This window comes from Lepidochelys olivacea, assembly GCF_965140295.1.
Source record: "Lepidochelys olivacea isolate rLepOli2 genome assembly, chromosome: 9".
NCBI lineage: Eukaryota > Metazoa > Chordata > Testudines > Cheloniidae > Lepidochelys > Lepidochelys olivacea.
In genome coordinates, this window is record NC_140419.1 from 55,175,531 (window position 1) to 55,190,550 (window position 15,020).

Genomic DNA, 15,020 nt, shown 5'->3' on the forward strand with positions numbered 1-15,020 from the left:
TGCACTACAGTACTTGTATGAGGTGAATTGAAAAATGCTATTTCTTTTATCATTTTTACAATGCAAATATCAAAATAACAATATAAAGTAAGCACTATACACTTTGTATTCTGTGTTGTAAATTGAAATAAAATATTTGAAAACATAGAAAAACATCTAAAATATTTAATAAATTTCAATTGGTATTCTGTTGTTTAACACTGTGATTAAAACTGTGATTAATCGCAATTAAGTTTTTAATCACGATTAATTTTTTTTTAGTTAAATCGCATGAGTTAACTGATTAATCAACAGTCCTAGTTTTTTTCAAGAGCTTTTTCAAACAGTATCAGGTGAAAATCAATAATGCAATACTTGTCAATGCACATAACTTACTCTTCCAACCCTAATATTCTATGATTCTTCAGGGCTTTCCTCTTTTAATATACAAGGTAGATGGTAGTGCACTGGGTTGCTTAAGGCTAGAAAACTTTGAAGAGACTAAATCAGATATGGGCAACTTTCAGGTAGTAGAGGGCTAAAGAATCCTCTAACACACTTTTGTGGGCCAGGCGGTGTGATGCGGGGGTGGGACGCACCAGGGTGAACTAGAGAGCAAGCCCATCCTGTACTCATTCTGCAGCAGCAGCTCCTGTCTGCTGAGAACTGGACCCAACCCCCTGCTCTGATCTGTTGGCTTTCACCACAGCATCATGTGACAAATGTGTCTGTGCACACTCAGGGCCTTCGCCCCAGGATGTGCCACCCCTTCCTCTTCCTGGCTCTGGTGCTGCCAGATCAACTACCCCAAGCTGGGCTGTGGTGGGCCAAATAAAATGATCCACTGGGTCTAGTATGGCCTCTGGGCCACAGTTGCCAATCTTTGTACTAAATCAATGAGGCACTAAAAGGCCCAGTCAGCATGTATGCAATATATGATGTCACTGAGTCTTTTTGCTTGCAGAGTGGCAAACTCTGGTTCTTGAGAAAGCAAATCACTGCCAGTCATTGTACAGAGGTGTTGTGCAAGCTCTTTCTATACAGCTCTGCCAATGTAACATAATCCTCCCTGCTATTCCAGGTCTCTGTCTCTTCAGAGCAGGTGATCAGTAATACCAGATGATGTGAGAAAATGTCCACTTGGGGCAAGGCTGAGAAAGGCATCTAACTTACCAGTAACAGGGTTTTCAGACACATTGCCTCTGCACATCTACAGAAGTTGCATGCCACACTCACAAGCCATGGAATCATTTAAAGAAGTAAAAGCAATAGCAGATAATCAGGGCTATACAAAAAACAATTTTCAGAGTAACAGCCGTGTTAGTCTGTATTCGCAAAAAGAAAAGGAGTACTTGTGGCACCTTAGAGACTAACCAATTTATTTGAGCATGGTTTAAACCATTGCTGTAAAAGGCCCTTTGCTCCTAACAGTCTCTTTGCTCCTCTCTGTCTTAAAGTTTAAGCAAAAGACTATAGAGGAGAGTCAGTGTGGACATACTCAGAAAACTCCAATTACTGATAGGTAATCCTCTTTTCTCCTTCATGAAAATTGCTCTGCAGATCCCCACTGCAGGAGATTAACAAGCAGTTGAAATCCCAAGGAGGAAGGCTGGGGACTTCTCATTTAAAAAGAGAAGCTCCACTCTAAACTGGTTTCACTCATTCCTTTCAAACAGACCCTGGATGTTCATACCGTGCATTACTATTCTTGGGAAGAAGAGGCGAGCAGAGCATCATCCAGGAAAACAGATGAAGACATGAGAAGCTCAACCACCTGTTACAGAGTCCAAAGCCTCTTCCCTTAAGCTGCAGAGCTAAGGAAAAAGAGGGTTTAATCAGCTCTGAAGAGGAGAAAAATCACACATGTAATTCTTTGAAGATGCCATCACACAGGCTTCCTACTCTGGGTCCACGGAGATCACTGCAAAGCTCATGAATAATGTATTTCGCCTAGAACAGATGACTGTCCCACCAGTGTCTCTTTCTAAAGGACCTAACTACCCAGCTTGCATGCAGATGTCACATACCTTCCCAAGATAGGAAAGCTTTAGAGTGAACACAGGCACACTGATAGAGCTTAACACTGAGCAGCTGTTTATTTCCAACACCATGACATTTACACTCAGCTAGGTTACAGCTGAAATGGCTAAGAAACACACATTTATACATCTACATTTTAGTTAAAGACACTAATACATTTTAAAAAGTACATCTAACTTACAATGGACAACAGTTATTATGATGCACTGATCCAGTCCCTGCTTCTTTATGGGAGAAGGTGCCAAGTCAAGAAATCTTCTACCTAGAATCCTCTATCTGGGATCCTAGTCCTTTCCCATCCAGCATATATAAGACTTCGAACCAACACAACTCAGGAGTCTCTCTCTCTCAAGGGAAACAGTTGTACATGCAAGCCCCTGCACCTCCCATGTTCCACAGGTGTCTGCTTTCCTCTTGTTTCTGCCATCCTCGCAACACACAGCACTTTCTTATCAATCTCTAACACCTTATTGTTTCTTCCCTGACACAAATATTTTTCCACCTGAAATATAAATCAGCCCCTTTAAGCCATGTTACCTATCAACAGCATTTATTACTTTTAGCTTATAACAACTTTACCAGTCTTCATATCAGGGGCATCCATAATTTGCCCAACCAAGTGCTGCATTGCACAGCAGCCAAAGGAAACAGCAAATCTGCAGGAAGTGGGGCAGATTGAAACTATTTTTATCTTGAATATGGTGGCACAACCCACAGAGAGCAGGTGCCAGGGTATAATGCTCAACCTTGATGCAAGTGACTGTCACACTGTGTTAAAACTGAAGATGGATGGCACCTCCAGAGAGATAAGGGCTGGGATTTTCAAACACACCTAAGTAGCATAGGAACACAAGTATCAGTGACTTTCAATGGGGCTTATACTCCTACATCACTTAGGAACCTTTGAAAATACCACTCAAGAGCAGCAACAATATTGCATTGGAGGATGTTTTGGTTAGTACTTTGGCCATCCCTGCCTTAAATAATGCGTCACTAGCGGAGGGTGATTAAAGGGTTTGTAAGAGGAGCCCTCCCCTCCATGAGGGATGCAGAGGACTCTGGAGGTATAATAACTATGTCTGGTAGGCCCCTCTCAGCATGCAGCAGAGCAGGCTCTGAGCTCTAAGGAAACCGTGTGTGTTCTCTCATACAGGTCTCCTGCTCCAAGCTGTAAAATGTGACACCTATAAAACTAAAAGCTTCATGTTCTCCCCATTTCCCCACACCCCTACAAAAAAGTGAAGTTGTTGCCATGGCAATTTGCTGAAGAGCTCCATAATTCTACAGCAGCTGTATTTTCTGTTTGAAATTAAAGTGAATTCAGGCCTTCCGGCTGGGTACATCTGCAGATCCTCAGTTAGTCCAAGAAGTTTGTGGCCAGCAGGTTGAAGCTATAGCAGCTGACAGTCCAGAGGTTTAGCAACACTAAGGGTCAGAAGGGAACTCCTGGGAGCCAGAAAGCCTGATATCTGCAGTTATGGACCAAGAAACACAATTGACACACCCAATCATAATGAACATGGTCATCTGTCTCCATCAGGACATGCCATTGTATACCATACAGAACCCATAACTGGAACCTAATTCTCGGACACAGCAAACCATGGGATTCCCACAGAGTGGGAATTTTGCAGCCATTGTTAAGGTTCATTACCTCTCCAGTTAGCTTTGACTGTAGCAGACTTTACATCTTCTAGTCCAGTCTAACCTGATGTGACCCCAGTTCATCACTCCCCTTGTTCATCTAACTTCCACACCAGGTGGAAACAAGCATCTCATGTTACTGCTTTATCAACCCCTCACTCCTGGTTCCATCCCCCTCACTACAGATGTCGACAGCAGAGACCCAGCTCTGCCCCCTTCAGTTTGTGTGAATATCCTTTTCATCCATGGGAATCAACAGGCTTGATCTCCCTGGAGAATCTGTGGCTCTCTTAATCACTTCCATCCACCTGGCAAGAGAGAAAAACAGAACATTTATAACATTCAAGGCCACGTCCTTTGCTTAAAAAACATTTCTGGGTATGTCTTCACTTTGAGCTGGGGTGGGAGGGAGAGATTCCCAGCTTGAGGAGACCTGAGCTAGCATGTTGAATAGAGGGCATAGCCATGGTAGCATGAGTAGGGGAGGCACTACCCAACCCAAGTACATGCCCATCAGTTGCTAGATATGTACTCAGGTCAGCTAGCCCTTCCCATTGCTCCCCTGCCATGACTACATTCTATTTTTAGTGAGCTACCTCAATCAGAGCTAGTGCTGGATGTCTCCTCAAGCTGGGAATCACCCCCCGAATCAAAGTGCAGACACATACCCTTTAAAAACACTAAAGCTTGCAAACCCCTGTGAGGTAGGCAGTCTGAACACCACTTTACTGCCGAGGGGAAAAAGGGGTACAAAGAGAGGTGAAGGGACCTGATCAGCATCACACAGTGTATGTAATGTCCTTACATTAATGAACAAACTGAGAGTAACATGTTAAAATGGCTCAGAATCAGAACACTATTTGACAGGATCAAAGTAGCCAAAGTGACAATTATGTCTTGTATATAATACACAGTACCATATACACATGATCAGTTATGTTGCTTTCAGAATAGTCTGTTTTTAACCTTCTTTTGGAAAGTTAAAGTCCCACACAGGATGCTAACTAGCCTGTTGCAACCTAGAAAAATAAATTAAAAAGAGGGAGGTCAAGTAGTTGTGGACTTGAAGCAGGTATTACTTGGCTTGTCAACTGCATTGCATTAGAGGGAGTGTAATTCTCTTCAGGAGTCAGCAGTCTCCAGGAGTGAGGAAGTTTTATGTTTTCTTCCTTCAACATGGCAATTACCTTGATTATCAGACTCTTTCCCCAGTAGTTACATGGGAGGACAACCTGCAAACAGTCAGGTGATTTCTCATCACTAACACCATGGAAGTTTATTTTGAACCACTCCCTATTTCAATCAAACAGCCAACTTTATATTCAAGGTATGGAGTGCAGCTGGCACCAAATAATTTGCAGACATATTTGGCCCTTTGGATAATCATTCACAGACTTACACAAAGAGTTCCTAGAACAGTGGCTCTCAAACTTTCATACTGGTGACCCCTTTCACACAGTAAGCCTTTGAATGTGACCCCCTTTATAAATTAAAAACACTATTTTTATATTGAACATTATTATAAATGCTGGAGGTGAAGTGGGGTTTGGGAATGGAGGCTGACAGCTTGCGACCCCCCATGTAATAACCTCGCAAGCCCCTGAGGGGTCACGACCCCCAGTTTGAGAACCCCTGCCCTAGATCTAATTTAATTGCCTTTCTCCAGTTGAGACATTTCACTGACTCATGTTCTTAGGTAAATATCTAACACTTTCAAGCCCCTAAAATCTATTCTAAGTGTTTTAGGACCATGAAAAGGATTAATATCTTCCATGAACAAGTTACTAAACTAAACCAGATCTTTTGTTAGATCAGAAGAAACCTGGGAGGATACCTCTGGAGATAACCAACATTGGAATGGAGGCCACAAGGCAATACCTAAAATATCCACTAGAGATTGTATTAGAAAAACTCAGTATGAAAATTATACAGAAATTGTCTCTCTCCTGTTCCGTGGAGTAAACTGTACTGGGCTTGCACCCCACCTGAAGAGAAGACTGAACCCACCGTGGGTGATGGTGCCCAAGGGCAGTCCTGTTTGGGGAAGTTAGCACCATATACCTGGTTTTGTAGTCAGGCTCACTGGATTCTCCTGTATTTTTATTAGGAAAGCTCTCTTCATTTAAGAGGTTATCCTTGGCCACTGAGAACTATTTGAGACTGTTCTTCTTTACAGTATGGAAAGAAACTCTTATAAAATGGGTAAAAAATGTCCCACTCTCGCTATCATTCTGGAAATCAATACTTAGGAATCCTGTTACTGGGAGAAACATGGCAATAATGAGAAAAACTCTAAATCAATTATATGTGGCTTGGAGATTTTTCTTAAACTCACTTTCTGAAAAAGTCAAAAAGATAGGGACTCAGGGTTGGAACTATTCCATAACACTGTGACCCATACAATTTGGAACTTGCTGGCAAGAGTTTGATGCTCTCAAGTAGGGATGGGAAGACTTCTCTTTCCTTACAGGAGGCAGAAGGGAATATAGGGAGAACACAAAATAATATTGGCCCAAGAGATTTCCTGGTTTCTAGAAGTAACTCAGTTTTCTGGTTCAATTGACTGGTGTATAAGATTGCACGTAGTTCTCTTGCATACAGTATAATTTAAAAATGTAAGTTCTGAGTATGAATGTATTACAGTATAAACAACATTCAAAAAAATGTCACAGGACAAGACAGTTGCAAAGACAGCAATAGAATGCAGAACTCCTAACTCCCAGCCTTGTGTTCTAGCCTGTATACCATGCCCCCTCTCTCTTTGAAAAACAAAAAGATTTCTGCTGTACCTAAATAATAACCTCTCTCAATGAACTGTATGTCAAAGGCTGCCTGGGCCCAGTGTGGATATACTATGGGACATGGTGAGCAAGGTGATGGGTGCCCACACAGGGGGTATATACCTCCACACAAGCTACGTTACCCAGATTCATTGGGATTTCTAGTATGTCATAGTGGAGAAGGAAGTTGGATCTCCAACTAGGCAGAACCACCAGCCATAGGCGCCGACTCTGTGGGTGCTCCAGGACCCACCAGCAGCCAAGCTCCCATCCCTCCCAGCATTTCTTGCCTGCTGGTGGCCCGCCAATCAACTCCTCCCCCTCCTGCCTGCTGTGGATCAGCTGTTCCACGGCATGCAGTAGGTTCTGGGAGGGAGGGGGAGGAGCGAGGACGGGGCACGCTCGGGGGTGGAATTGGGCAGGAAGGGGCGGGAGTGGAGGCGGAGTGGGGGCGGGAAGAGGCAGGAGAGGGAGCTGGGGGAAAAGGGTGAAGGGGGGGTGGGCCCTGGGCACCCCCGGGGAAACTTGGAAGCTGGCACCTGTGCCACCAGCTATTCCCCTCGGAAGGGTGTAAAGGTCTGAAGCAGTGACCACAGAGGAGCTTTGCAGCCATCAGGGATGGTGAGGGAAAGGATTCTCTCTTTCTAGGAATGCAGTGGATCCCCATGGGGGTATGTGGATTGTGCAGAGCAACAACGATTGGAATCTAAAATCTCAATTCTGGACTACCCACTTGTGGTTAAAGCAAATATAGACTCTGAGATGGATGGAGGAAGCATAAAGTTACCTCTCAAAGGTATACTTGCTCTCGGCCCTGAAGAAATATACATGGGACTTGAACTGCAACTTGAAGACATAATCCTTCTGAATGCCATCTGCCTCCACTGGGGTGCTGACTGTGTAGCCAAGTAGTGGGAGACTGGCCAACGGATAATCATCCTGGAACATAGCCAAACAGTGCAGTTCTTGGTGAAAGCCAGCCTTTACCAGTCAGCACATGGACAGCAATCGCAGAACACATGTTTGATCTTTCATATTGTACAGTCAAGAATGGCTTTACTTTCTCTAAGCAGGAGGTGAGAAGAGAAGCTGCCTTTCCATCTATTTTGAGACCCGTATGTTGTAAATCATGATGAAACTTTCCCCAAGCTTGCTTAATTATTTTAATAAAATTACATGCCTCTATTCCCCTGCCACTCACTGTCTCCTGGATTTCCCCCACTGTCTCTCTCAAATCCAGAGGACTATTCCCACACCAAAACAAAGATTTTGTTCCCAATAACACTGTTTCCTTAAGGCAAGAAGCCCATATGAAATGAAAGAGGTTTATTGGGCTAATGAGCACTGAAGGTGCAGGTAGCATTGTGGAAACATTCACTACAGAAACATGCAGAAACCTCTCCACTGTCACAGGAATTCCTGAGGCCTATTTCAAATTGTTAGTTGTGCTGAACTTTAAAAGGAGTCAGGAGATTGGACTGGCATCTAAACACAAAGGAAAAAGAAAGGTGTAGGTGAAAGGTTCATTAATCAATTTGACCTCTCCTTTAGTCACTACTTCAAGAGACTCCCACCCGTCACACTTCCAAGTTCAGTGCCACTTACAAAACAGGATATCCTGATTAACGCTGCGAGAGAAAGGTCCGTAGCCTTATGTAGCCTGACTCCATTAATTGCTGCTTGCTATTTTTCTTGCTACATGCCTTTGGAGTTAGGCAATTCAGTACAGATGATAGATGGTTGCAAAATGCACCTAGAGGACAGTAAAGAGCTATACCTGTGTCTTCTGTCCAGTATCTCACCCCTTTCCACTACTATAGCATACCTGGTGAGTTTTGTAGAAGAACAAACAGAAGTTGGTGAAGACAACCCAGAGCTTTTGCCAGCCATTACTATTTTTGAATTTCCTCAGCAGGTACCCTGAAAGCTGATTCTAGCAATGAAGAAAAAGAAAACCAATATGAGATCACAGATCACTCTCCCCATGAACAAGATAAATGCTGCTGTTGGCACTATTCCATATCCTGACTGACGTTCCCCATTGTGGCTGCTTCTAGATAATGCAGAACAATTAACAGAGAGTCCTGTTCCTATGCTTTGAGAGGCTTCTGAGATGTTTCAGTTACTGATGGAATGCCTTAGCGCATTTTTGTATTGTCAATTTGACATCTACACAAAATGGTCTCCTTTCACATTGCAAAACAGTTAAATATGCATGGCATTTTCATCTCAACAGAAAATGGTTCAACTTGATTATGTGATTATTTACCAGTTGTTACTGTATGGGTTTTTAATTTTATTATACCAATGATTTACCATCCATAGCACCTCATTAAGAAGAGAATGATCTTGAGCTTCCCAAAAATCTAGCCCTACCATTGTCGTCATCTGCATCCTGTCTTCCTGAAACATGCTAAGAACTAATTGGCAACATCCACCAAGACCCTGCATTCAGTTTATTTGTGTGAGATCAAAAATAAAACATGAGAAGAAACAAGAAAAAGAGGATTCTTGATTGACACTGGAGTTCTGGACTAGGATATGACTACATAAAGCTGAGCTAGGAGTGGACAGCATGTTGCAAGGAAGCATTATTTAAGTTAATATACTAGTATACTGGAACCTGAGTAATAGAATAGTGGTACAATGAGAAGAGAAATAGATATGGCTAAAACTACAGGAAGAAATGACAGCATAGTAGTTTTATATCTAATGAAAAAGAAAAAAGAAAGCCCAAAGTTTAGGTTGGTGTAGCATAAACTGAAAGGATAACAGGGCTATTTTTGGAAGGTGAGGCAAAGATATCAATGGACTTCCACACCAATCACCAATCATTACAACTTCCATTCTGCATGCGTCAGGCATTCTCACACTTGCACAATGTTTAGGGTGCAGGTGAGAAGGGAAGAAGGTGAGAGGAACTAAAATTTTTTTCTGCTTTGGACTCAACTCAGTGTTTTAGAGGTGTTTTTACCTGAATCATGCATAAGTAATCAGACAGGGATAGGCTCTGGTTCCGATACCAGCAAACATGGGTGATTGTGTTGGGCCGACGGGTCTGGCCCAGCAAATAGCGAGGAGGAAGCTCTGGAGAAACAGCAAGAGAGCAGAAAACTGAGCAGAGAAAGAGAGAGAGAGAGAAAGTAGAGCTTTAGAAGAAGAAAAAGTGATGTAAGAAAAGCATCTGTTAAATAACAAAGGAATGTGAAAAAGTCATTGTATTAGAATCTGAAATACAGAGCAAAGCAAAATGGTGCTGGGAGAACTCATACTGCAATCCTAGAGTCAGTGATATAAAGCTCACAGCACTTCAGCTATAACAGTGATCTGGTGAAAAGAAAAGGAGTACTTGTGGCACCTTAGACACTAACCAATTTATTTGAGCATAAGCTTTCGTGAGCTACAGCTCACTTCATCAGATGCATACTGTGGAAAGTGTAGAAGATCTTTTTATACACACAAAGCGTGAAAAAATACCTTCCCCCACCCCACTCTCCTGCTGGTAATAGCTTATCTAAAGTGATCACTCTCCTTACAATGTGTATGATAATCAAGTTGGGCCATTTCCAGCACAAATCCAGGTTTCCCCCCCCCACACACACACACATACACAAACCCACTCTCCTGCTGGTAATAGCTTATCTAAAGTGACCACGCTTCTTACAATGTGTATGATAATCAAGGTGGGCCATTTCCAGCACAAATTGTTAAACCCTGGATTTGTGCTGGAAATGGCCCACCTTGATTATCATACACATTGTAAGGAGAGTGGTCACTTTAGATAAGCTATTACCAGAAGGAGAGTGGGTTTGTGTGTGTGTGGGGGGGGGGGGGGATGAGAAAACCTGGATTTGTGCTGGAAATGGCCCAACTTGATTATCATACACATTGTAAGGAGAGTGATCACTTTAGATAAGCTATTACCTGCAGGAGAGTGGGGTGGGGGGAGGTATTTTTCATGCTTTGTGTGTATAAAAAGATCTTCTACACTTTCCACAGTGTGCATCCAATGAAGTGAGCTGTAGCTCACGAAAGCTTATGCTCAAATAAATTGGTTAGTGTCTAAGGTGCCACAAGTACTCCTTTTCTTTTTGCGAATACAGACTAACACGGCTGTTACTCTGAAACCAGTGATCTGGTGGCACTCATAAATTTGCCAAAGGAACCAAGGCCAGCTTCCTTCAAATGGGATCCAGTTTGACTGCTGGCAAGATGACAGACAAAGGGTCTCCATGCCCATGTAAAAGGTTTATAAAACTTCCAGCAATGAGCTTATTAGTTTGCTATGTAAACCATGAAAATCTAGGTGCTCCGGTTTAATGCCCAGCTGCACTTCCTTCCATTAAACCTGAATGCTTTGAGAATAGAACTCTCAGGAAGATAGGAAGGTGGAAATATGCAAAGGTAACATTCTTGAAGAACTGCAGTTACTAAAGTAACCATGTTTTCTCCTTCAAGGCAACTACTACATATTCCTACTTGTGGGAATCTAGCAAGCAGTACAATCCTCCTGGAAGGTAGGCAGGGGAGGTCTAACTAAACAAGGATTGCAGAACTGCCTCCCAAAGGAAGCCTCACGTTAAAAATTCTGTCCTAGAAGTTTCCTAGTTTTCCTTTTACATTTTTTTTCTTCAAAACACTCTCTTGAATAAGAACACTGTGGTGGGGGTAGCAACATGTGTATATATACATATATACACACACAGACACACATGCATGTTCAAACATTTATTAACCTTTCACTCACTCACTCTCTGATGACCACAGAAATGATTGATAGCAACAGAAACATATACTGGAGGAAGATCAGGTGGTGAATGAGCTGAGACAGACATTGAGATGTGAGAGCTGTGTCCTATAGGGTACCTCAACGGCCACACTGTGGTCAGTCATGGAGACACTGGTGTTGCGATACCAGCACACGTGCATTGTAGTGTTGGCACGGTGGTGGCTCTGCCTGTCCAGGGAGCTACGAGAAGACTTTATGTCATCTTCAGATTCCTGCTCTAGAGAGACCTCATCAGAGGATCCTGGGGAAGGAGAATTCAGCGGCAGTTTTAAGAAAACTGTGATACACAGCCTGTGGCAGAACCTGGGATTCCTCGGAATGTCTGCAACTTTTTCTTGAATCTACCCAACACTAACAGACATCAGCATGAATTTGTTACACAGCTCCTGAAAGTCACACTGAACTGATCATTCTGGCTGTCACAATCCAACTGTGTTTGGGGGATCTGACTCACAGAAATCAAAAATGCAGCTTGTATTAAAACGCTGAGCATGTGTTTTACAATATCACATCCAGAGAAGAATCTGACTTGGAAAGAGCCCCTTCTCACTGTGCAACAGAGAAAATTCACTGAAAAAAGGAATGTCACATGCTTCATCACAGACCATGGTAAAAACAGCCTCTTGTAGACTGACAAGAATGTGTCAGGAACTTCTTGTCCATCACAGATACCAGGTTCTATGGACGGGAAAAAGCACTGTGTGATTAAACAGAGGAATATTCTCCAAAATAAGAGATAGTTAAGGCAGGGGCGGGCAAACTTTTTGGCCTGAGGGCCGCATTGGGTTTCTGAAATCGTATGGAGGGCCGGTTAGGGGAGGCTGTGCCTCCCAAACCAGCCAGGCATGGCCCGGCCCCCGCCCCCATCTGACCCCCCCTGCTTCTTGCCTCCTGATGGCCCCCCCAGGACTCCTGCCCCATCCAACCCCCACTGTTTCCTGACAGCCCCCTGGGAACCTCTGCCCCATCCGTCCCCCCTGCTCTCGGTCCCTTGACCGCCCCCAGACCTCCCACCCCTAACTGCCCCCCACAACCCCATCGAACCCCCCCTCCTTCCTGACTGCCCGCTGGGATCCCTGCCCCATCCAACCACCTTCTCCCTGACCACCCCTGGACTCCTTGCCCCTAACTGCCCCCCACCACCCCATTCAACCCCCTCCCCTCCTTCCTGACTGCCCCCCCAGGACCCCTGCCCCATCCACCCCCTGCTCCCTAACCCCTGACCGCCCCCCGCTGCCCCATCCAAACCCTCCCCTCCTTCCTGACTGCCCCCCCCGGGACTCCTGCCCCTCCCAGCCGCCGTTCCCCGCACTCTGACCGCCCCAACCCCTATCCACGCCCCTGACCACCCCCCAAACTCCCCTGCTCTCTAGCCAAACCCCCCCCCCCGCTCCCTGCCCCCTTACTACATTGCCTGGAGCACTGGCGCGGCTGCACCAGGACAGGCAGCGGTGCTGCGCAGCACAGAGCACCATAGAATCATAGAATATCAGGGTTAGAAGGGACCTCAGGAGGTCATCTAGTCCAACCCTCTGCTCAAAGCAGGACCAACACCAACTAAATCATCCCAGCCAGGGCTTTGTCAAGCCTGACTGTAAAAACTTCTAAGGAAGGAGATTCCACCACCTCTCTAGGTAATGCATTCCAGTGTTTTACCACCCTCCTAGTGAAAAAGTTTTTCCTAACATCCAACCTAAATCTCCCCCACTGCACTTGAGACCATTACTCCTTGTTCTGTCATCTGCTACCACTAAGAACAGTCTAGAGCCATCCTCTTTGGAAACCCCTTTCAGGTAGTTGAAAGGTCAGATCAGGCTGGGCTCTGCAGCTGCGCTGCCCAGAGAACTGCACTGCACAGTGGCGTGGCTGCGGGGGAGGAGGGACAGCCTCCTGTGCCAGGAGCTCAGGGGCCTGGCAGGACAGTCCTGCAGGCCGGATGTGGCCCTCGGGCCGTAGTTTGCCCACCTCTGGCTTAAGTGGATTATGGATCATGCATAACATATTATTGTTTTGCAGCACAAACTTCTATCTGCTGAGTCTCAAAATACCAGAAACTCATTCTAGCTAAGGGAGTCTACTATAAGGAAAAAGAGGAAAGAGCACTCCATTAGTATATACCACTTATCTTCCAAATTCTCAGACAGGAAGGATGCAGGGATCACAGCACCACTGGCATCATATTAATAACAAAGCAAAATGCTACTTACTGTTAGAACGATTATACATGGAGCTTTCCAAAAACGTGTCATATTTCTCACTAGATTTTTTGGCCATTTCAATTGCCATGTTAAGGTCTTCCATCCACTTCCCCATCTCCTGACGGGTACTGCAAAATAAAGAGTGCTGCTGGCTAAGCATCCTGATTTTGGACTGGGATTTAGTGCCAGATTTTTGAATGAAGATAAACTTTGATATCCCAGCATTCTGAGCTACCAAAATATGATGTTTGTTCACAGTTTATCATATAGCAACAGAAGCAGCTTTCCTGACAGGGATTTACGTTCCACAACTTCATGTGTGCAAAGTCATAGAAAATTTCACTCCTCCCCATCTGAAATCCATCGGGGCTTGTTACGAAAGTATAGAGAACAGTTGCAATGCTCACTGGCCCATCCTGTGCAATGGTAACTTAGTTAAGTTGATCTCCCCCGAACCTAATTCCCTCCAGACCTGAGCTATGACACTACTCTCAAGGGAGCTGATGTACCTACATTTTTAAAACAGAAGCCCTTTTAAAAAAAACAACATTTTCCAACCTATATCACACAGAATAGGAGACATTGGTGGTAACTATCATAGAATATCAGAGTTGGAAGGGACCTCAGGAGGTCATCTAGTCCAACCCCCTGCTCAAAGCAGGACCAATCCCCAACTAAATATAAGGAAAAGCTAGTAACCTCAGATAATTATGTATGGTAACTGCTGGCAAAAGCTGACTTTTTAGTTGGTGACCACTTACTAAGTGATTCCTTATGAAGCCTTCTGATGGGGATCTGGCCTTTTAAATGCAGAAAATCAAGTTTAGGGCTCACCAAACATCTAATTACAAATAATCCTGGTAAATATATTGCAGCATGCCATTAAAATGTAAGACACAGAATGGGAGGGTGGAGTAGGGAGAAGTTAAGAGTTTATGATTACCAAGCAGTTGAAGACACAAGTTTAAAAATCATACACAATCTATACTGAAAAGGTAAGAGAATGAATAGACAGCAGTGTCAACTGACAGTGGACCTGTAAGACTCAACTGCTGTATAATTTTAACAGCATGTTCTAGGGTTGTGTGCCCACACAAATCTTGAGATGAAATTATAAGGAATATCATCATTCTTTATATGGGCTTTATGACTAATCTACTTTTTGAGATAAGAAATATTTTCAGACTGAAGACCATATTAAAGGAAGGTATCTTAAACTGGGTAGGTAGAATGACACTGAAAATGATAATACTGAAGCATTTGAAGGATGGCACTCCTTTTAAAAAGTATATCTATTTTAGCTTTCATCTTCAGAGTAAAATAGAGAATGCAGGATGCTGAAGATTTATTCCAGAGCATATGGAAACCATTTATAGATTATATGGATGACACTGTGATTACTGGGTAAGAACTTCATAGGTCATATTTATATATGAATAGTGGCTACAGAGTAATTTTTTCCTTTTAGTATCAAGACAAAGCATTTGCTCTTTTTTAAGTTTTAGAAAAATCCTGTCAAACATTTCCAAGTTATGACAGGATGAAAAAAATTATATATTCTTCTGATTTTAAGCATATTTCTAAGCTTTT

General features: G+C 43.6%; 1 protein-coding gene across 2 annotated transcripts in view; it reads right to left on the reverse strand.

Moving 5' to 3' along the window:
- Positions 1-1,827: 1,827 nt before the first annotated feature.
- FARP2 (FERM, ARH/RhoGEF and pleckstrin domain protein 2) overlaps positions 1,828-15,020 on the reverse strand; it is a 211,642-nt gene continuing 198,449 nt past the window's right edge. The window contains exons 24-28 of one of the 2 annotated variants that reach the window (XM_084638831.1): positions 13,440-13,558; positions 11,310-11,473; positions 8,269-8,376; positions 7,231-7,382; positions 1,828-3,971 (exon numbers count right to left, since the gene is read on the reverse strand). In XM_084638831.1, the coding sequence (XP_084494957.1) occupies positions 3,881-3,971; positions 7,231-7,382; positions 8,269-8,376; positions 11,310-11,473; positions 13,440-13,558 (634 nt within the window). In that variant the 3' untranslated portion in view covers positions 1,828-3,880. The remainder of the gene's footprint in view (positions 3,972-7,230; positions 7,383-8,268; positions 8,377-11,309; positions 11,474-13,439; positions 13,559-15,020) is intronic. The other variant, XM_084638832.1, reaches the window with a different exon arrangement.